Here is a 22,846-nt window from a genome sequence, read left to right as displayed (position 1 = left end):
GAGAGAGAGCCTGTGGACAAACAAGTCTGCATGTTGATATTTCTCCTCTATTTTTTTTACAATGGTAAGTTACCATGCACACTGCTCTGAATCTTGCTTCCCTCCCCACTCCCTTCCTCAATAATTTGCCTTCAGCAGTACACACAGGACTGACCCATTCTTTTCATGACTGCAGACTTTCTGGTGTATGCATGCACTGTAATTTACTTAACCAGTTCCCTACTGATACATGTGTTACTTACGACTCTGTCATTTCAAATAAGGCTGCGATGTATTTCCTTACCATGGGTCCTCTCACGGAAGGGTATGTCCATTTACAATTTGGGCAAACACTGTTTTCCGAGGTTGTTTCTCAACAATGCAAGAGAGGTACTCTCCACCAGGTCTGATAGGTAGCTGTGCTGCACCAGTGGGGTTGTACTGGTTAGGTACCAACATACTTCCATACCCACTGGCAACAAGCTCTGTCCCAAGCCCCCTAAACGATCTGTTCTCTCGGGTAGCTTGGCAGCTCCCTTCCCCCCGCTCCCTCCCACAAGCCACCATCTAAAGGACTGGCGCCAGGCAGAAGAGGGAGTCTTGAATCTGTCCTGATTGACAAGTGTTCAGGGTGTTTATTACTTTGAGTATCACTCCTTGATCTTTGTTAATAGAGGTGGTGTTGTAGTGTATGAGTAAGCTGAATTTCTCTCCCTTAAATGGCATTATCCTTGCCTTTTCTGTATATTCATTTTCTGTTGGGTTATTGTTTTGCTTCTTGATTTTCAGGAGCTTTTTATGTAAAAGAGAACCGATTCCTTGTCTACTGTGCACACTGCAAATATTTGTCAGTTTGGCATTTATCTTTTTGTTTGCAGACGTAACATTTTTCTGAAGCTGGATTTATCAATCCTCTCGTTCATAGCTTCTGGGTTTTGTGTTACATCAGAAAGATCTTCCCTACACCTAGATTAGCAATATTGTGTTTCTCTTGTAACTCTGCAGTTTCATTTCTACCATCCCACATTTGACTCACCTGAAATATTCTGACGTAAGGAGTAAGGCTTGGGTCCAACTTTGTTTTTTCCAGATGGCTCCTCAGTTGTTGCAAGACCATTACCTTTCCCACAATTTCATAATATACTGCCTTCATCACATACAGTGGATTTGAGCCTTCTGGGCTCTCTTCCATTCCACTGTGATTATCCTATGTGTCAGGATTACTGTTTTAATAATAGTTTAAGAACATTCTTAAGATGTGATACGGCTAGTAGCCCTTCACTCTTTCCTTAAATATTTAATAAGAATCCTCGTACATTCATTTTTCCATGGGAGCTTTAGAATCAATTTGTATGGGTTTCTACTGCTTCCCTCAATAAGGCTGACCTGTAGACAGAGACAAAAACCAGATGATTTCACTTATATGTGAAATCTACAAAGCAAGCGAATAAACAAACCAGAAGCAGAAACAGACCATTCATTAATAGAGGACAAACTGGTGGTTGCGGGAGGAGGTGGGGGATGGGCGAAATGGGTGAAGGAGGGTGGGAGACACAGGCTTCCAGTTACGGAATGAGTAAGTCAGCAGGGTTAAAGGTCCACCATGCAGTTGTACCGTATGGTGACACACGGCGGCCACGCTGGTGGCGCACGCGGCGAAGCAGACTTGTGGAATCGCTGTGCCGTACACCTGAAACTGTCGTCAGTTTATTTCATTAAAAAAGAAAAGGTTTGATATGTTATTAGGTCATGGGAAACTTACATGTTAATTAAGGGAGAAACGAAATCTTTGGAATAGTGAATCTTTCCGTCCGAGAACAGCATATGGTACTCTATTTGTGCCAACGTATTTTGTCTCTAAGTAGCATTAAATGTTTTGTGTATTTATATATATATATATATATATATATATATATATAATAAATGGGATCGTCCTTCCATTTCATCTTAAAACTGCTTTTTGTGTATAAATAGGAAGCCCTCTACTTATTGCTTATTAATTTTGTACCTACTCATCTTATTGAATTTTCTTATTCTAGCAGTTTTTCAGGTGATCTTGAGTTTTTCAGTGTATCAACTGTAAGTAAAAAGAGCTTGACTGTCCCCTTTATCATTTTCCAGAAGAGTGCTAAATAGCGATGATGGACAGCCCTCATCTGATTCTTGACTTTTGTTTCTCTCATAAACAGGAGGCTGGCTTTTGGCTTATATAGAAAATTGATTTAAATATATATTGATTTATATATGCAGGTTTTTTTTTTTAATTTTTTTTTTCAACGTTTATTTATTTTTGGGACAGAGAGAGACAGAGCATGAACGGGGGAGGGGCAGAGAGAGAGGGAGACACAGAATCGGAAACAGGCTCCAGGCTCCGAGCCATCAGCCCAGAGCCTGACGCGGGGCTCGAACTCACGGACCGCGAGATCGTGACCTGGCTGAAGTCGGACGCTTAACCGACTGCGCCACCCAGGCGCCCCTATATATGCAGTTTTTAATACAGTCTGAGTTTCTCTGCCCTTTACATGTGCTGCACATATTTTCTCCCACTTTGTGACTTGCCTTTTTACTTTCTTCACAGAGGTTATTAAATGAACAGATGTTCTTAATTTTAATATGATTTTATCAATCTTTTCTTTTAGGGCTAGCATTCATTAAAGCTCAGTTAAAAGTTCTCTTTTGTCTCCAAATCAGAAAGTCTTCCAGAGTTTCTTCTCAACATTTAACATACTTTACTTTTCCTACAGAAGCCCTATAGAAAATACATTTAGAATTTTTGTTTATGCATCCAAATACATGTGTTTTTTCATATGGTTGTCCATAACAATTTGTTGAAAAGGCCCTTCTTTCTGCATTATAATGCTGTCATGCTATCTCTGGTATGTATAAAAATCCTATATATACTCCATTCAATTGGTCAAATGAGCCTATCCCTGCACCAATATCACACTTAGTTGCTAGAGCATTAATTCTATTTTCCATCTCTGGCCCTCTCCCCCAACCCCCTTCAGGCATGTCTAGCCTATTCTTAGCCCTTTATAGGTATTTCCTACCGATCCTGGATTCTTTTACACCTCTGGGGACAAAAAGGACATGCGTTGCCTGTTACTTCCATTTCTACTGGAGTATTCAATTTTTTCTACCCTTTTTTCACCTTTACAATTCTATTTCCACTCTGATTATCCTTAAAAATGTGATATGCACACTGAAGTTCATCAACATTTTAAGGTTTCTCTTATCTTCCTATATCATTGTCAAGTAGTACTTTCAATTCCACCTTGCTTTTGTTTTTTAGTGTTTATTTATTTTTGAGAGAGACAGAGACAGAGCGTGAGGGGGCGAGGGGCAGAGAGAGGGTGACACTGAATCTGGAACAGGCTCCAGGCTCTGAGCTGGCAGCACAGAGCCCGACGCGGGGCTCAAACTTATGGACCGTGAGATCATGGTGTGAGCTGAAGTTTGACGCCGAACCGACTGAGCCACCCAAATGCCCCTAATTCCTTGTTTTTAAAACCTCGAATCTATTCTTTACTTCTGTAGTATTTTTATAGACAACACTTATTTTAAACAGATATATAGTGAAGTCTTTAACACCTTTGGTGTCCTCCCAAATTTATGTGTATCCTGGAGGCATTTTATGCATAAAGAATCAAATGTATATTGTATTTTTTCCTTTTATAGAAATAGCAGTAAAAAACAGGAAATCATATATACTGGTCAACCTCTTTTGTTTTTCATTTGTTATTTCTTGAAGATTATTTTCTATCAGTTAATACAACAGTCTGTTTTTACATGAGTATTTCAGTCTGTTTACCAATTTTTTCCCCCAATGTTTATTTTTTAAATGTCTATTTTTGAGAGATAGAGAGCAGTGGGGGGACACAGAGAGATACGGAATCCAAAGCAGGCTCCAGGCTCTGAGCTGTCAGCACCAATTTCTTTGTTCACCCTGCTTCTTGCATTTAACTCCTTCCTTCTGGACTCAATTGCCTTTTTTCCTAAAAAACGAACCTATGAGTTCTTTCAGCAAAACCTGAAAATGTGTTTTTATCCTCCCTGCCCCCCCCCCTTAAATGTCTACTCTTCCTCCTGCAGCTCATTTTAATTTCTTTTTTAATGTTTATTTTTTAGAGAAAGAGAGAGTGTGGGGGGGGGGGGGCGGGGCACAGACAGAGGGAGACACAGAATCTGAAACAGGCTCCAGGCTCTGAGCTGCCAGCACAGAGCCTGATGCAGGGCTTGAACCCATGAACTGTGAGATCATGACCTGAGCCGAAGTCGGACGCCCAACCAACTTGAGCCACCCAGGCACCCCTGTTAGTTTTTTTTTAGAAGTTTTTATTTAATTTTGAGAGAAACAGAGATGGCACACATGGGGGAGGGATCGGATCCCAAGCAGGCTCCATGCTGTCAGCACAGAGCCCTATGAGGGGCTTGATCTCACGAAACCATGAGATCATGATCTGAGCCAAAACCGAGTCTTAACTGACTGAGCCACCCAGGCGCCCCATATCCTCCCTTTTAAATACTCCTTTATGTGTAGAATTCATAGCTAACACATTTTTTTCCCCCTCAGCGCTTATTTTATTGTCCCCTGGCCTATATTGCTGTCACTGAAAAGCCTGCTGTTAATGTCATTATTCCTTTGCAGGTAATGTCTTTTCTCTTTGGTTGCTTTTATATTTCTCTTTTTTTTTAAACATTAAAAAAATTTTATGTTTATTTTTGAGAGAAGAGAGAGACAGAATCCAAAGCAGGCTCCAGGCTGAGCTGTCAGCACAGAGCCCGATGTGGGGCTTGAACCCATGAACTGTGAGATCGTGACTTGAGCTGAAGTCAGACACCCAACCCACCGAGCCACCCAGGTGCCCCTGACTTTTCTCGCCTTTCGTGATTCCACTACATGTCTAGAAGTAGATTTGTTTTCATGCGCTCTCCTGGTATGTCATGCTTCAACTTTATGTCTTTAATAAACTGCACAAAAATCTTCAAATCTCTTCCCTCCTATATTCTTTTAAGTTGGATCTTCTATACTCCATCTCTCTCAGCCCTCTTCTATTTCTCATCTCTTTCTTTTATGTGGGTATTTTCCTGATTTATCTTGTAGTTCTCTCCACTTCTCTGTGGCACTGCTCTACCGGCAGACCATGTGGGGGGCTCTGTGCCTCTGTGTGACGGGGAGGGCAACTGTGGGTGGATGATGAACTAGGAAGACCGTTCTGACAGTGGTGGCTTGTGAGGAGCAAGAACCACCGAAAAGGGTGTAATTAAGTATTTTAGGTCACTGTCTGCCTAAGCTAGTAAGCATGAAAAGGAGGGGCGGGGAGGAGATTGAGCAGACAGTGAAAAGGCCACATTATAGTCTAACTTTATGAGAATATGACAGGTCTCCTGCCCTCCAAAGGAAGAAGGGGAGGCAGAGGATGGGTGGGGAGCTCGAGTACAAACAACCTGGGTCTCTGAGACACCTCCACTCTGCACCCCAAGCCAGGATGCCTCCAGTGCACGGTTTTAGAAGTTTGATAATCCATAAAGCAAGTCAAATATTAAAAATTAAACCGAACTGGGGAAAGAAAAAAAGAGTCTGACCGTTCTCCTGGTGAAGAATCAGTATTCCTACTTGCTTTCTTCGTCACTTTTGTTCTCTAACAGAGAGAACAAAAGGTAAAGGGCCAGTCAGGAATACTAATTACAAAAGCTTATGGGAATTTATTTACATGTTTTCTTTCCTCACCACCATGAAAAGAACTGGATCGTATCATATAGTAGGATGCTTAGGAACTAGCAAGCAAACATATTGTCCTAACTAAAGGTGTAAGACTAAGCTGCTGAAAAATCTTCCAAAGCCAAATGACTCATAGGTTATTTGCACCATTATTCTATTATTATGGAAAGCAAAGAATTGATCACACACACACACGTGAACACTTATACTGTAATCTAAAATGCATACATTACTATAATTTTTTTAAATGTTTTAATATTTTTGAGAGAGAGAGAGTGCGTGTGCAGGCAGGGAAAGGGCAGAGAGAGAGGGAGACAGAGGATCCAAAGCAGGCTCTATGCTGGCGGCAGAGAGCCTGATGTGGGGCTCGAACTCATGAACCATGAAATCATGACCCGAGCTGAGGTCAGACGCTTAATGGACTGAACCACCCAGATGTCCCTATACTTTAAGAGTAATAAATACCACTAACTTTAAGATTTTAAAACTTATAAAAATTGTTTTTAGGGGCACCTGGCTGGCTCTGTGAGTACAGCATGCAACTCTTGATCTTAGTTGTGAGTACAAACCCCACGTTGGGCCTACAGTAGCTTACTTAAAAAAAAAAAAAAATGTAGATATATATTCCTCTTTAGAAGAAGATAGATTTCCTGGGAATGACCTTTAAGGTTTGTTGAAAGTTGTATTGGATGGAGTATATGTCTAAAAGCATCACATATCAAAGCATCTGAGAGATTATGGTCACAAAACTCAATATTTCAAATTTTAAACTGCATTCTATCACTGTTAGACTCAGAACTGCATTGTTTTCCTGCAATTGTGGTTTATTGCAATCTTAATCCATTTTCTCAAGACCATTCAAAACATTTATACTATTCCAGTAATTACCATGCTACCCAGAAAAACAAATGAACACTTTATTAAGAATTAAATGAAGGTATGGAATGTGATACAGTACAAATAAGACACCCAAGATGGATATAATAGTACTACCCACACAAAAAGTTAATTCTCACTCCCCCCCCCCAAAAATCACAAGACAAAAGAAAAAGCAATTCCATCATTATAAAGTAAGATATTTCATGCAAAAACTCCAAAAAAAAATCCCCCAACCACCCCCCAAAATCCCTCAAACTGTCAACAAACCAAAAGCTATTTGAAAATATTGCCATGCTAACATATTAACCACAATATAATCATTCATAGAAAAATAACACACTAATTAAGCAATGGATTAGATGAAACAATACAGGCTGCAATATCATAAACTCATAGATCTCGATGATTTTCCATGAAAAGTAATTCCAGATTCACCTACAGGGTGAGTAACGGGCTCAATGCTGAGAGATAAGGTAGGTAAATATAAATTCCATTAACTCATCTCATTAGCTTCTAATTATAAAATCTGGAAGCTTCCAGAATCTGAAAAATTATATAAAATTTGGCATACTCCATTTGTGTTCCAAGAAATTACTTTAGGATCATAACTGCAATTATTAGAGAGCTGTATAAAAGCACTTCCAGGTCAGGAACTGACCTCTTAAATAATGATCACAATTTACATCATAGAAACAACTCCAGATATGCATTTACTCTGATTAACTCTCACTTAGGATAAGAAACATGATTTTCTAGCACTTTACGTACAAGTTAATGCAAAGGGCCAGATAATTTAGAGATGGAATAAAATGTAAAACAAAAGTGAACTGGCACAGAGACTGAAGAGGAACATTCCCACTTACAGAGACGTAAGTCGGTAAAAATCTTGCCTTGCTTTCTGAGGGAGCTAGAGTCAATGACTAGACTGACAAGCTATAATTCATGTCTCTGTACCAAGATGCTTTCGCCTATTTCATGGAAAAGACAGTTTTACATTAGAAAACAGGAATGGCATTTTATGGGATAGCATTCCCCTCCACAGCTGCCAAACAAGCCTGGTCACCATGTGGTGCACACACAAAGTGTATTTCCAACTGACTGTTAGTGTCATGATGAGGCAACCGAGGACCAGGAAGCAATGGCTCACAGCACCTGCCCATTCAGGCGACCTGGAGAGAACTGGGACACCTATATTTCATGGTTCTGGGTTCAGTTTACCTATGGTGTAAAGATCGGCTCTAACAGTAAGGCCAAGGAGAAAAAACAAGAGAAAGTTACTTAGGATAAAAAACGACCCACTCTCATTCGCTTCCCCTTCCATCCCCCCACTTTAGATTTCGGGTAATTAGAATACATTGGAAAATTAGTCAGAATTACCGTTCCTACCTCTGAAATGTAACTTCCTATTTACACTCCATGAAAAGAACACCATAATTTTCACTGGCAGGATTTAGCCTCTAAAACACAGGAGCACTTGCTCTAATTTTTACAAAATGAAATGACAGAATTTTCCAATGTGAAACCTGGGAGTTTGAAGCCAGTAAAGAAGTGTCTTTAATTATCAGGACGTTCATAATTAGAGCTCTTTGGAATGTGTCTTATACATACAAAGGTACTAGAAATTAAATCCCCAGAGTATTTATGAAGTAAGTTCTAAAGTGGGAAAGATTTCTAATGAGAGATAAATGCTTCCATCAGCAAATTAAATCTGATATATCAATCTTTCCTAACTGACAGTCTTTGCTAATAATAGCTCAACATAGCCTCTGGAATCAAATGTAAAGATCACTCAATCATGATGATGCACGATGAAGTACAGATGGGCAGTACATATGAAAAACAATTTGTAAACCGCTGCAGTTCTAAAACAGATTTATATTACAAAGCAATGTAAATAAATATTGGGCTAGTACAAAAGCTCTTATTTACAGTTTTACAAATGAAATTGTATTCAGTGTAAATGCTGTGTTTTAAAGAACACAGTACTGTATTAGTAAAATGAGTTCTGTTGAGGGGATTACACTTTCTGTTAGAATCAATGCATAACATATAAAAGATTCAAGTTAACTTTGTTTATAATTTAGTACAGACAAACCCAGTTTAACCTGGAATGGCATCTGTTAAAGTGCTGAAAAACAGGAAATACTTAGAAAACACTGTACATTATTAAAGCTTTATCAAGTCAGAATGTTAAACTTCTTTCACATTTTTTTATCCTTTGGCCACAGGCTTGTGGACAAGATGATACTTCTCAGCAAAGGAGTAAAACTTAATAGGCCACCAGCTGCTTAGATGACTTTAGGTTCAGCGGATTTAGTTTCCTAAAACAACTATTTATCCATCAACCATCCCTTCGGGCCTCACAATCTGGTAAGTAATTAAATATTCAGGATAAGCCTGGAAGAGAAAGATCAATTTAAACACTGGTAAACAAACTGTTTTAAACATTTTACTATAAGGATTTCCACACTTTAGAAAAGAGGTTCTAAATTAGTGCTGTGGATCAGAATCATCTAAGGACATTTTCTCAAAACATCCTTACCTTGATTCCAATCACTTAGGTTCTGAATCAGAAGGTCTAGGATGAATACTAAGTATGTGTTTGTTTTTAATAACTGAGGTGATTCTGCTACATTTCCTCAGTTAAGAACACTGCTCTAGAACACAAGCATCTAGAGATGCTTTTGACTGGATCTGTGTCACTAAGAGCAAGAGGGAATTGTTTGCTTCTTTGCTACAGATAGGTTAACTACTAAATACAGGATTCTGATTAACTATATTTTACAGAAGGTAAGAAACAGAAAAAAGATCCACTGTAGTTGGCAACATCTGAATAAAGTCTGTAAGTTAGATAGAATATTGTAACAATGGTATTTTCCCGATTTTGATAATTTTAAGACAATGTCCTTGTTTTGGGGAAATACACACTAAAGTACGTAAGGGTAAAGCAACAAGCCTACAACTTCCCCTCAAGCAGTTCAGGAAAAACAAAACTGTATTCACACACATGCGGGAGAGAAAGATAAAATGTTGACAATGGGAAAATAAGGGACTTCTCGATTATTTTTGCAACTTTTCTGTAAATGACAAATTATTTCCAAATAAAAGTTAAAAAAAAAAAACAACAACCCAGTTCTCAGGGTAATATGCCGTGTCAGTTTAAGAGATTAGTAAGAAAAGGTTGAAGTATGGCTCTAAATACTTTCTGAAGATGAGCAAATAAAACTGAATTTACCTGTTCTCCTCTGTAAATAACATATTCAGCTAAAGCTAGTCCATTTACACTGGGTCGACCAGTGACTGAGTGATGTCCTGGAGGAGAATGTGCCATTTTCATTGCACTGAACTGCAGGAAAGACTTTCCCAGGGTTACCCGGCAAAAGAGCAGCTGCCTATAACAGGGAAGGGAAAAGATCTCTCTGAAGACAAGGCAGTAGAAGACACTGTCTGTGTAGACTGCATAAGCTTTTTAATGTATTTACACATAAACACAAGTTGTTTTGTCATTTCACCCTTAAAAGAACTTTGTGAGAATGTCTTCTACTCTCATTAATGAATCTGTCACTTTAATTAATCCTTATTTTAACTATAACAACTGAGAATGGAATGACCTTATAGAGACGGAGACTCCACTTGTTTGTATCCTAGCAAAAGCACAAACCACAGCCCAAGTGAGAAGGAGAAGCAAACTTAAGGAACCCCCATGAAGTAGCTTGCAAAGTTGGACATTTATCCAACTAAGTCTAGTTGATTCCACCTTCAAATTATATCTGAAACTCATTCTCTTAATTCTATGGCTACCATTAAATTCAAATCACCAGAATTTTCAGTTGGATTGGGAACAATGGCCTCTGAACTACTCTATTTCTACTCTAATTCCTAAACTATTTTCCATCCAAGCAACAAGTTATTTAGGGGAAAAAAAAAAAAATCCAACACATAAAACATTAATCAAATCACATCACTTTTCTGCTTAAAACCTTGTAGAGGTTACTCAGGATCCTTGGAAGAAAATCCAAATTCCTTACAACGGCTCCAAATTCTCTCATCTTACCTTGTGTTGTGTACCAGGAGCATTAATTTTCTTTCTTCACACAAACCAACTCTCTTACCTACTGACCATCATACACAGTTTCCTTTACTATAGAGAATGGTATCTATTCTACCACTCTTCAAACTGGCTAACACTTGGTTTTTTTAGGTTTCGGCTGCAATGTTAGTTCCTCAAATAGGTCTTCCCTTACCAGAAGTTTAAGTGGATTACTCTCCCAATCCCCAGGCATATATATGATTGACTTGCCTTATTTCCAATAAGCCTTTTTTATTACTTCATGGCTTTTCTTCTTTTCCAAGGACAGAAAGAGATTTTGGTGAATGAGTTAATTCTATTCTCCAAAGAGAGGCTATCTATACTTTTTATTCTAAATAAGCCTGTTGGAAACTTTAGCATTGCTAATCAATTTGTATTATAGTCCCAATCAGCCCTGTGATAATCCAAAGACAAAGGTCTTTTTAATGTTTATCTATTTTTGAGAGAGAGTGAGCATGAGCAGGAGAGGGGCAGAGAGAGGGAGACACAGAATCCAAAGCAGGCTCCAGGCTCTGAGCTGTCAGCACAGAGCCCGACACGGGGCTCGAACCCATGAACCATGAGATCATGACCTGAGCCAAAGTCGGACACCCAACCAACTGAGCCACCCAGGCGCCCCCCAAATTTTTTCTTTAATGTTTATTTATTTTTGAGAGGGGGGGAGGGAGGGAGGGAGAGAGGGAGGGAGACACACAGACTCTGAAGCAGGCTCCAGGCTCTGAGCTGTCAGCAGAGCCTGATGTGGGGCTCAAACCCACGAACTGTGAGATAATGACTTGAGCTGAAGTTGGATGCTTAACTGACTGAGCCACCCAGGTGCCCCTAAAAATTTTAATAAACTTATTTCCAGACAGCCAACCACTCTGTTCTAAAAAGTAATGAGAGGTGGTACTAGAACATTATTATAATCTGAACTATTTTACCTCCAGATAATATGACAGCAGAGTTGAATTTACAGAATCTCAAGAGATTACAAGCTTTCTAAACTGTCCAATTTATGATCTAAAACAGAAGTGGATGGGAGTTCATATCCAAAAGGGCTGACTTCAGGCACCTACACAAGTCTAAACTTAGGGGGAAAACAAGAGTAATACAAAAACAAATCTTGTTTCTCCCCAGGACCAGAGTTCTTTACCTCGGCAACCTTTCAAAATCAGCTGGGAAGCCTTTACAAATCCTGATGCCAGACCAATTATATGAGAACCTCTGAGGGTGGGACACATGCATCAGTTTTTAAAGCTGCCCAGGTGATTCCAATGTGTCACCAAGGCTGAGAGCTACTGCTCTAGGGTTTTCTTCAAGATCAGTGATCAGAAACATTAGCATCACCTGACAACTTGGTAGAAATTCATATTCTAGGGCCTCCTCTCAGGCCTACTAAGTCAGCAACTCAGTAGGTAGGGCTCAGGAATCTGTGTTTTAGCGAGCTCTTTAGGTGATTCTCCTGCTTGCTAGTATCTGATGAAGATTGCTTCAGATCTGTATAAGCAGTACCCTAACTGTTGAGTGAATTTCAGTAATTAACCTTACTCAATTTTTCAAATGACGAAAGATAATTTATATTTACCTATGAGGATTAATTAGGGGCAAGTTATTTGAATGATTTTAACAACTGAGTTAGGCCAGAGTAAAACCGGGGGGAAAAAGTGCAAAGTAGTTACTTGATAATAATGTGCTTTTTAAAAGGAATGTGTTTCATGATAAGTTTTTCAAGTAGTAATATCACAAATTCAGGATTAGGATCATATCACAGTGGAAGAGAGACTCCTACAGGCATTCCTATGAAATACTAGACTTGGCAAAGGAATGCCATTTTAGCATTTGAATACACATTTTTAAAGAATCCACAGTCCTATAATATTTAAGGGCCACAATAATATCTCTCATGCCCAATGATATTTTCTGCTTCATATTGTTTAAAGCACTAGGTGTTCTAATGATTAAATGAGTTAAATAGGTCAAGTGGTTTGAACTGTGCTTGGCTCACACAGATCATTTAATAAACACTGGCTCCTGTTACAACTGGTGAGAGAGCCAAAAGCAACCTGAAAAATACCTATCTTGGAGTCCTAAAGTTGTCCAAGATGATGCCTTGCTCCCCTAATTTCTCAAATATGAAACTAGTTCTTATTAAATTCTTATCAAACTAAATGAGAACAAGTGATCTCTTACCTGTGGCAAATGTAACAAGATCTGTCTTTGTGAACTGGACACCCAGTACCTCCTCCAATTCCATATACATACTGATTGCTTTTGGAAGAGTTTTCAGCAAAATAAATCCCAGCTCCAAACATGCCACCTATGTAGGCATGCCTTTCATCAAAGCCTTTATGGATAATCGCATTCACAAAGGGAGATCCTAAAACAGATGTAGATGGATAAGAATTTAAAATTATCTTAGAAGAATAAAATGAAATCTTCATTGAAGTTAAATTCCTAAACATACATACTGACCACCGATATAAAGAATATTAAAAAAACAAGGATAACAAGTTACCTGTCACCTAGTTTATTCCTTTAGAATAACTACATTATTTTATTTTTTAAAATTTTTTAACGTTTATTCATTTTTGAGAGAGAGAGAGAGACAGAGCATGAGTGGGGGAGGAGCCGAGAGAGAGGGAGACACAGAATCTGAAGCAGGCTGCAGGCTCCGAGCTGTCAGCACAGAGCCCAACATGGGGCTTGAACTCACAAATTGTGAGATCATGTCCTGAGCCGAAGTCGGACACTTAACCCACTGAGCCACCCAGGCGCCCCAATAATTAACTACTTTAAAAGAAATGCTAACGTTGATTGACGTTTCTAATAAGGGGGTGGATCAAATGCCAAAAAATAGGACACACAAAGATTCAACTAGAAAAAAAGATCACTTAAAATATAAATGCTAAAGTTACCAAATTCCAGACCTCAAATCCAGAACCAAGAGTCTCATAATTCATCTCCTATAGCAAGGCTGTATGCAATTAAGCCTTACAGTGACATCCCATGTCTGTGTGCTTTTTCTAGATATCAAGTGGCCAAAGTGGTCTTTTCATGTTTATTCTTTTCTTTATACTTCCTTCTCATCTCTCCACTTCGCTGCCTTTCATCCTGTCACACCAGATTCTATCTGCAAATGTGTGTTCCTTCACTCTCTGCATACTGACTATTCTCACCCCCTTCCGTGCATGGGTGCCAAGGAGAGCTTAGCCAAAGGAAAGGAGGTAGTCATGGGAACCAGGCCAGAGAGTAGGGTGAGGGGTGGGTGTTAGGAAAAGCCAATGTAACAGTTAACTGATTCATTAAGATTAGTGTCCCTGTTCACAAAGGAATAGGAAAATACACTCAATTCCAATATAGAACTACAGAAGACCAGAATCACTTATTTCAATTAATTTGGAAAAACCAAAATCATTTATTATAAAACAGAAAAATCATTCATTATAACCATCAAGTCAGTACCTAAATGAATATTACACTCTTTGACAAGAGAGCATCATGATGGTTTTTAGGGTTTTAGAATGAGAAATACCATTTAGATATTATCCACCAATTCAGTCTGCTATAGCCATTCTTCCAGGGGACTGTAAAATTTAAATGCTGTGTTTCATAGAACTTTACAGGTCTCTAAAAATTTTCTGCAATCAAGGCCAAATGAAGAAAATACCGGAGTTACTATGTGCTTGAAGACTTGATAAACACTACATTAACATTTACATTCATCTTTGCTATAAATCTCAAAGACCAATCAACACCTGTCAATTTGCAGCATAAAAGAAAACAGGAAATTTCAAGACAAATAGTGCTTTCAATCCAACAGAAGTTCTTAGAAAATTCCCTAAGTTCAATGACAACAGCTCTTTAAAGATTTCATTTAAAAAATTTTTTTAAGTAATCTCCACCCTCAAATTGGGGCTTCAATTCATGACGCTGAGATCAAGAGTCACATGCTCTACCTACTGAGCCTGCCAGCGCTGCCCCCTGCCCTGAGGAATCTTACCATGAAATAGCATTCTTTCATTTGCATGGTTGTGGTTTTCTTCAGAAACTTCTTTTCTTCTGTGGGTGTATCTTTCCCATAGTTTCTTGTTACAAACTTTCTGAATCTATAAAAAAGAAACCAGAGGAATCAAAATCTTTACGTCATAATTACTTACCTACTTTACTTGTTATTCTTAACCTAAATAGGCCACATAGTCAGAAGAGAGGCAAAACTTCTCTGAAATATAAACTATGTTTTATTTTAGTCAGCTAAAAATACTTGGTCTCAAACATAAAGATAGAAATATAGCTACATTTTGGAAATGAAAAACTTCAAAGGGAAAAAAGCTATATATGGACTTATGGGAAGGTCAAGAATACCATAAACTAAAATACTTCCATTCTCATTAATTTAGAATTATTACTAAAACAGCTCCAAATCAGGTATACTGAATTCTGTATGTAAGTATTAAAAAGAGAACGGTTATCTTTCACCTCATCCTATTTTATTTGGCTCAAAGTATCACCTGTATCTGCTTTTAATGAAAAATATTTGAAATAACCCCCAGCAAAAAACATTCTTAAAACACACACACACACACACAGACACGCCTCTACTACTCTCTCTACCCTTCCCTATCCCTCCAATTCCTAAAATTTTTGTCTTGAGAAGAGTTAAAGATGGATGCTGGTCTCACTGGGAGTATTTCTAGGATCAAAATTCACAACCCTAGAGCTGTTTCTTGGCTGTGCTTAAAGGTGTTACAGCCCCCTGCTGGTCCTAGAGCACATCTGGGAGCTGGTGGATTTAGTCTTGGCTTAAAAAAACTCAAATATGGCTACAGATGTAATCAAGGAACACAACTGACACAGCGATCTCACTTATATTAAGAAAATAAAAGGCATGATTATTTGCCTTATTAAAAATATTACATATGTTCATGAATGGAAATATCAAGATGTCACTCTTGTCACACTATGATATAAATTAATAAATAGGAGCTCCCAGGATTTCTTTACCTTAAATCATCTAATAGGATGAACAAAGCAATCTCCTATAGTTTTAGTATTCACTAACTCTAAAATACGACATCGAATATAACCTTATAATAGTATATATATGACAATAATATAAAACAGCTGAAATATTTGATACTGTTCACTTTTGAGTTTAAAATTTAGGTATTAAAAAGATACTTGCCACATTTTGTCTTATTTCATAATTATTAAGAATATATCAATGTAGTTAATAAAAAGATTTATTCATCTCAAGTAGAGCGTGCATTTTTGTTTGCTGTAGTTCAAGAAAAACACAGCAAAGTTGGAAAAGGCCCTGAGAAGAGTACCTGGTATCAAGAAAAGACAGGACTCTCCTTTGAATGACTTAAAACCTCAGACTATTTTTGGAAAAGATGAAGGTACAGAGGGAGTACTATTAAAATTATAAAAAAGTTGTATAGATGGGGGACTCATGGACACACGGAGTAGTCACAGGACAAATAAGTATAAAGATGGAGTCCTTTCTTGAGCCACAAAGAAAATTCAGCTTTGCTACAAAAGAGTACTTGAATAATTTATATATTTAAGGTCCTAAACCTAATGGATTTATCATGATCTCAAGATAATTCAACAAATGCTGAATTATTTGTTACGAAAACAGCCCAAAAAAAGGAAGAAAGAAAGAAAGAAAAAATGAAAAACAGTACAGGGATTTTGAGAATCTTAACCTTTAAGGATCTACCCTTTCCCCAAACATCCCTTGATGCTATGTCAAAGACTTACTAGGCTAGACAGATTATATTCTTATGAAAGTTAATTACTGTTTCAGGCTTTGAAAACTACGGTCTCGGAAAACTATTTTCACTAACTTATTACCTTGAGAATATTGTATCTGTTGAAGATTCCACCTGCATGACCTCCATCTCTGTGCTCTCGGACTGTACTCTGCATCTGATGGAAAAATATGTCAAATATATGTGTATTAACTTTTGTTTTTCCTTCAAAAATTTGTTTTAATGTTTATTTTTGAGAGAGAGCAAACAGGGGAGTGGCAGAGAAAGACACACAGAATCTGATGCAGGCTCCAGGCTCTGAGCTGTCCGCACAGAGCCCCATATGGGGCTCAAACTCAGGAAACCAGGAACTGTGAGATCATGACCTGAACCGAAGTCGGATGCTCAACTGACTGAGCCACCCAGGCACCCCCTACTTTTGCTTTTTTTGATTTGGGGAAAATGGTTCTTGACGCCTATGATTCTGTTTTTGAGAATACAAAATGAGATTTTAATATTTTTCTTGTTTATATGAGAGTTCTTCTATAACTTCACAAGTACTACTTTCTAGAGATAGCTGTTAGCTAGTCAATCTGGAAACAATACTTTTAGGCAATAATTATATAATGCAAACTAAAGGAAGAAAAAGGAGCAGATGCATGGGTGAGTTAAACATACAAAGCTAACCACCTCACATGCTAAAAAATAAAACAATCTGGGAGTGCAAGCTGGTGCAGCCATTCTGGAAAACAGTATGGAGGTTCCTCAAAAAACTAAAAATAGAACTATCCTACAACCCAGCAATTGCACTACTAGGTATTTATCCAAGGGATACAGGTGTGCTGTTTCAAAGGGACACATGAACCCCAATGTTTATAGCAGCACTATCAATAATAGCCAAAGTATGGAAGGAGCCCAAATGTCCATTGATTGGATGAAGGGATAAAGATGTGGTATATATACACAATGTTATGTTAAGTGAATTGAGTCAGTCAGAGAAAGACAAATATCATGACTTCATTCATATGAGGACTTTAAGAGACAAAACAGATGAACATAAGGGAAGGGAAACAAAAATAATATAAAAACAGGGAGGGGGACAAAACAGAGAAGACTCATAAATATGGAGAACAAACGGAAGGTTACTGGAGGGGTTGTAGGAGGGGGGATGGGCTAAATGGGTAAGGGGCACTAAGGAATCTACTCCTGAAATCATTGTTGCACTACATGCTAACTAATTTGGATGTAAATTAAAAAAAAAAATTCAAAGAAAAGAAAAAAAATAAAAAAATAAAACAATCATTTATTTGCTCCCATTCATTTTGCCCTAGTAAAGCACAATATGTACTCCATTGAGAGCTGGAGTTTCTGGAGTATTAGAACTCAGTTTCACTCAAGTTTCTATCCCTGTGTTCCTCACACATACAGGATACGTGTTCTTCAAACTGTAAAGCACTATTCAAAGATTTCAGTGGATCCAAGAGTTCCGTGAAAAGAAAGCTGGAAGAAAAACTTCCTGGAAAAGTAGCATCCACATATTCTGGGTCTTGTATGAGATACTGGGGTTTGCAATTGCCTTCATGAAGGGAGGGAATATTTGCATCTCCCCCGCCCCCCACCCCCCCCAAATGACAGTAAACTCTTCTCCAACAGAATTCTGTGTCAGTATTAATTGTAGTATTGAACCAAGTTACTGGATTCAAGGTTTATTGAGGGAGTGTACCTTGAACGCTGATTTTGAACATTCATCCAGGTGGTAAAGAGTTAGGGACAATTAAAATCCTATTACATTTTCAAGATCTGGAAACCTCTAGGAAGTTCAGCTATTGAACCAACATTTATTTAAGGTATATGAACATACCTCTTCCTCCACAGACTGAAACTCTTTATCATCAGGAGATAGATCTATGAGAATTGTTCCACTTCCAGAGGTGTTCAGAGTTAAGTACGGGTTAAGACCTAGTAAATAAAATTTGAAGGTAAAAAAAAAAATTAACGCCAAGTCCCCATCCCCTCCAATTAACATCAACCCGAAATGGCCACCTGATTTATCTGATGCTTACTACTTTTTTTTCTTGCTTACTACCTATTTTTAAAAACTTTTAATTTTGGACTAATTTACATTTTCAGAAAGCCTGACATCACGTAGAGAGTCCCTGTGTACCTTTTACTCAACTTCCTAATGTCACCATTAGGAATATTAATGCTCCTCCAATGTTCCCATTCTATATAGCCACAGTACAACACTGGTCACACTTGTTAAGTAAATTACAGAATTTATTTGGATTTCATTAGATTTTCCCATTAATGTTCTTTTTCTGTTTTAGGATCCAAACCAGAACACCACACTGCATTTAGGTTGCTAATTTTGACACAACAAGTTGTAAGGGTTTTGTGGGAATAATTCAGAAAAACCTTTCTATTCTTTACCCGTTATCCTTAAGGAGGTTGTCACAAAATTTCTTCTTCAGATTATTTCCTTTACTAACTACTCAGCACTTTCAGCATTTAGTCTCTTTAATTTCTGTAAATATGAGGAAGAATTATGACAGAAATTTATACAGTTTCAGGTAATTTTAAATGATCCTAGAATGACACTCCATAGTTTACCGACTACTGAATGCTTATTCTGTTTTTCATTTTTCATTTTTTCAATTTATTTATTTACTTAGAAGTTTGTGTGAGAGAGAATGTGTGCACGCTCAAGAGGGGGGAGGGAGGGGGAGAGAGAGAGAATCCTGAGCAGGCTCTGCACTGTCAGCACAGAACCCGATGTGAGGCCTGAACCCACAAACCAGGAGATCATGACCTGAGCCAAAACCAAGAGTTGGACGCTTAACCAACTGAACCACCCAGGCGTTCCCTGAATGCTTATTCTAACCCCTCACAGTCTCTAATTCAGCAATGAATGCTGTGTTTTCTGAATGTCAATGGTCAAGACAACTATGTATTTTGTACCTTTACTCTCACAAAAACTTTTCAAGTGGAATTTTAAACAGAATTTTCTAATTTCTTCCATGTATTTGTAACAAACCTTTCCTTCAGTCTCTACAAGATCTCTAAAGCTCTGCTGTTTTTCCAGGTAGGGCTCAAATCCATTACTGCTGGGTCAATGCATGGCAGTGTGAGTGTAGAGACTAAGGGCACTATTCTAGTTCTGGGTCTGGTCTGAATAACAAGACCACCACCAGATGCTAAACTCTGATAAAGACTTATCAGGTATGTAGTGTGAATTACATTGTCTGAAGTACATTATCTACAGGAAGTATGGAGACTTTACAAAGAAGAATATTTCAGACACTAAAGACTTACCAGAATAAAGACCATGACACACGCTTGACCAAACCATCTCTGGATCACCCCAAGATGTCTTATAAACACTAAAAGATCAGGACAAGTAATGTATTGACTTGATGCACTGAATGAGAGCTAAGTCTAAGCCAGCAAAATGAGAGACTGTCAGAAGACTGCCACGGGTTCCACTTTGCAAACGAGGTAGAATGTAGGTATAGAATCCTCGCTTCAAATGAAGACAAGGAAGGTGATAACTTTATGTAGGCAAGAGACCCTGACGTGCTAGAGCAGACACAGTCATTCTGCGTCGTGACATTTCTCCTCCACGTGGGAGTGAATGATCCTTTGCGATTGCAGCTGTATGTATCAGAATGACCACAGACCAGAAGTGGCACAGAGTTACACACCTCTGCCACTTGGAGGCGGTGTGCCTGTTTCTGTCATTGTTTCCTGAGCCTTTCAATGCAGTCTTAATAACTGTGTCCCAGACACTATATGTTTAATGAACAAACACTGTCCGATTTCCTTTTTAACCTGCCTCTTTCATAAGTGACCCTTGTTATTCCAGTACTCCACCGTAATTTCTATCCTACCGGATTGGTATTATTCTAGTAGAGTCATGATGGCTGGCTGTCTACAACTGCAGGTTCTAGTTTCTCTTCATTTTTGATACTTTTTATATTGTATACTAACATTCCAGGGAGTCACGGGTTTTCTGTCTTCTTTATCTCATACAATTTTGTCATCTATACTAGACACATCCCAGACTACCTCATATTTTAAACATTTTGCCCTAGTCCCTACCAGGAAAGTAAAGTGCATCCACTTTCAATCGATTCTATTCCAGAATTCCACTGTAAAGTATTGCTTAGCTTCAGTCACCTACTTTTTAGAGGTAGTTTTTCCTTTTCAAGAGATGGCCCCTACCCTGCCTACCATACATTCTTCCCTGAAAAGCTCTTCATTTTTGCTAGTCTGGGTTTTTCTTCAACTCCAGTTGTACAGCCAGGACTTCAATGACAGGATGTGTCTGACCGCAGACAGGGTAAATCACACCCTTAGTTTAACAATTAAGTTAAAAATGCGGCCTTGATATTTAGAACAATTCACCTTTTCATACCTGGGACTTGGTACACGGGAAATGTTAACATCTGTTGAACAAATGCAATTTGCATTTTCTTTAAGTAATGTTCAGAAGAAATAAAGATATTATTCAATGCTGTTCTGTCAAGTGTTCTCAGTTACAACACTGTTTCCCAGTACTTTCACAGCAAGTGCTAAAGAATTTAGCCATTTACATACAACAAAAAAGAGATTTACAACATTATTTTATGGGCACACCTCAATGCCTAGGCATTGCCTATTATATTATCATAAGACAGAAAGATATTCAAGTTTCTGATCTTTTAGACTCATAATTTTAGGGCTAGAATAACTTCAGAAGTAACTGAATACTTAAGAAAAATACTTCAGAGCTAAAGCAATTCCCGAACTTCTGAATAGCCCAGAAAGTTTACTTAAGTTCACCTACTAACAGCAGAAGCTCAGTAAACTTAACAGTAGCAGCATTAAGACCTGATACCAGGTTTCACAAATTCTAATCACTGCTCTTCCTATTAAATGGACTCTCTCTCGTAGATTTTAAATTATCATTTAGTAAGTTGAGGGCTGCCTTTATACCAACCATTAAATTGTTAGCACTGATTTAAAATGAAATACCTTGTTGTCCAGAGAGAAGTCTTTCGACTCCTTTGATTAGTTTGTGTCTATGTCCATAAGCATTGATTCCAATCTCCTTCAGCTCCTTGTGCCCCATCTCAACTAACACATCCAAGGTGATCTTACAAAAGAGGATGAAACTGTTTAGAAGACTTCTATTTGGTAGACATTCACATACTGGTGTTCTCACAATGTATTAGATTCAAACATTTACTTTAGATTTTTTTGAACAGCTTAGAAATGAAAGCAAACCAGTTGTTAAACAGAAACCGAAAAGTTGCAGCTAACTGAAGTTCAGTCATGCACTACCAAAAAATAGCGTTATTTTCATTTAACCTAAGAACCTGAACCGAATTAAGCTGCGAAACAAAAATGTACTTTCAAGTTAATCACATTCAGGTATTCTATTTTGTCTTTTCCGCTATCACTCCACAACCCACCCATTTATACAAGGCCTTCACTGGTTCCTCCAGACTCCAGACTATGCTAACTGGTACTTGCACCTCAGGGTTCAAACTATTTCTTTACCCTCTAATATTTTATTTCCACTTTGTGAAACTGAAGACATTCTAAAGATCCTGTTTTATTTATACGTCTCCCATGAAACTTTTCCTGAGTAGTCCAGCTTGCAATAACCTTTTTTTTCCCTTTGAATTTCTAAAATCTATGCCCAAAACTTATTTCTTCATATGTTGTTAGAGCTCCATAAGTAGATCAAAAGTTCCTTAGGAGTACAAGTCTATACTAACTATATTTTCTGAACCAAAAAAAAGAAAAAAAGAAAAAGAAAAAACACCAGTATTCTGATGGCATAAATTGGGACTACTCTGGAAAAGCCCAGATACATACTTAGCATATCTATAGACCTTCCCATAGTGGCTAGCGAAGTGTCAGACTCAGAGCAGGCAATGAGTGACACAACTGAACTAAACAAACCAAGCTCAAGGATAACTTATTTTAAGGGCTAAATAAGCTAAGCTTTCCATTTGGGAAAGCTATTTTACTATTACTACACCACAGTCCATTTTTCCATATATTTTTAAATTTCTTCTTTGATTTCCTGGTTGACCCATTCATTGTTTAATACATGTTGTCTAATCTCCATGTATTTATGGTCTTTCCAAAAATTTTCTTATGGTTGACCTGGTTTCAAAGCGCTGTGGTCAGAAAATACGCATGGTATGATTTCAATCTTTTTGCATTTGTTGAGGCCTGATGTTGTGACTTAATATGTGACCTATTCTGGCGCATGTCCCATGTGCACTTAAAAGAATGTGTATTTTCATTTGTTTCCATGTACTTCTTATTTCATGAGAGTCCATTTGTATGTGCTAATAAACTAAGCAGAAATTCCAAGATCAAGCCCAATTAGAAGAGTTAACTGATTTCCAGTCCCTTAAAAAAACATTCTCCTCTCCCCACGAACAG

General features: G+C 38.0%; 1 protein-coding gene across 3 annotated transcripts in view; it reads right to left on the bottom strand.

The window, feature by feature from the left end:
• Positions 1 to 6,604: 6,604 nt before the first annotated feature.
• Positions 6,605 to 22,846, bottom strand: part of TNKS2 (tankyrase 2) — a 68,272-nt gene continuing 52,030 nt past the window's right edge. For all 3 annotated transcript variants that reach the window (XM_086680359.1, XM_086680358.1, XM_086680357.1), the window contains 7 exons: positions 21,419 to 21,539; positions 18,267 to 18,364; positions 16,509 to 16,583; positions 14,653 to 14,758; positions 12,843 to 13,029; positions 9,816 to 9,972; positions 6,605 to 8,977 (listed from right to left, as the gene is read on the bottom strand). In XM_086680359.1, coding sequence (XP_086536485.1) covers positions 8,915 to 8,977; positions 9,816 to 9,972; positions 12,843 to 13,029; positions 14,653 to 14,758; positions 16,509 to 16,583; positions 18,267 to 18,364; positions 21,419 to 21,539 — 807 coding nt within the window. In that variant the 3' untranslated portion in view covers positions 6,605 to 8,914. The remainder of the gene's footprint in view (positions 8,978 to 9,815; positions 9,973 to 12,842; positions 13,030 to 14,652; positions 14,759 to 16,508; positions 16,584 to 18,266; positions 18,365 to 21,418; positions 21,540 to 22,846) is intronic.

Source organism: Puma concolor, chromosome D2 (genome assembly GCF_028749965.1).
Source record: "Puma concolor isolate L17-30 chromosome D2, mPumCon1.1.hap2, whole genome shotgun sequence".
NCBI lineage: Eukaryota > Metazoa > Chordata > Mammalia > Carnivora > Felidae > Puma > Puma concolor.
The sequence above is the reverse complement of the archived record's forward strand: the minus strand, read 5'-3'. Positions and strand labels throughout refer to the sequence as shown.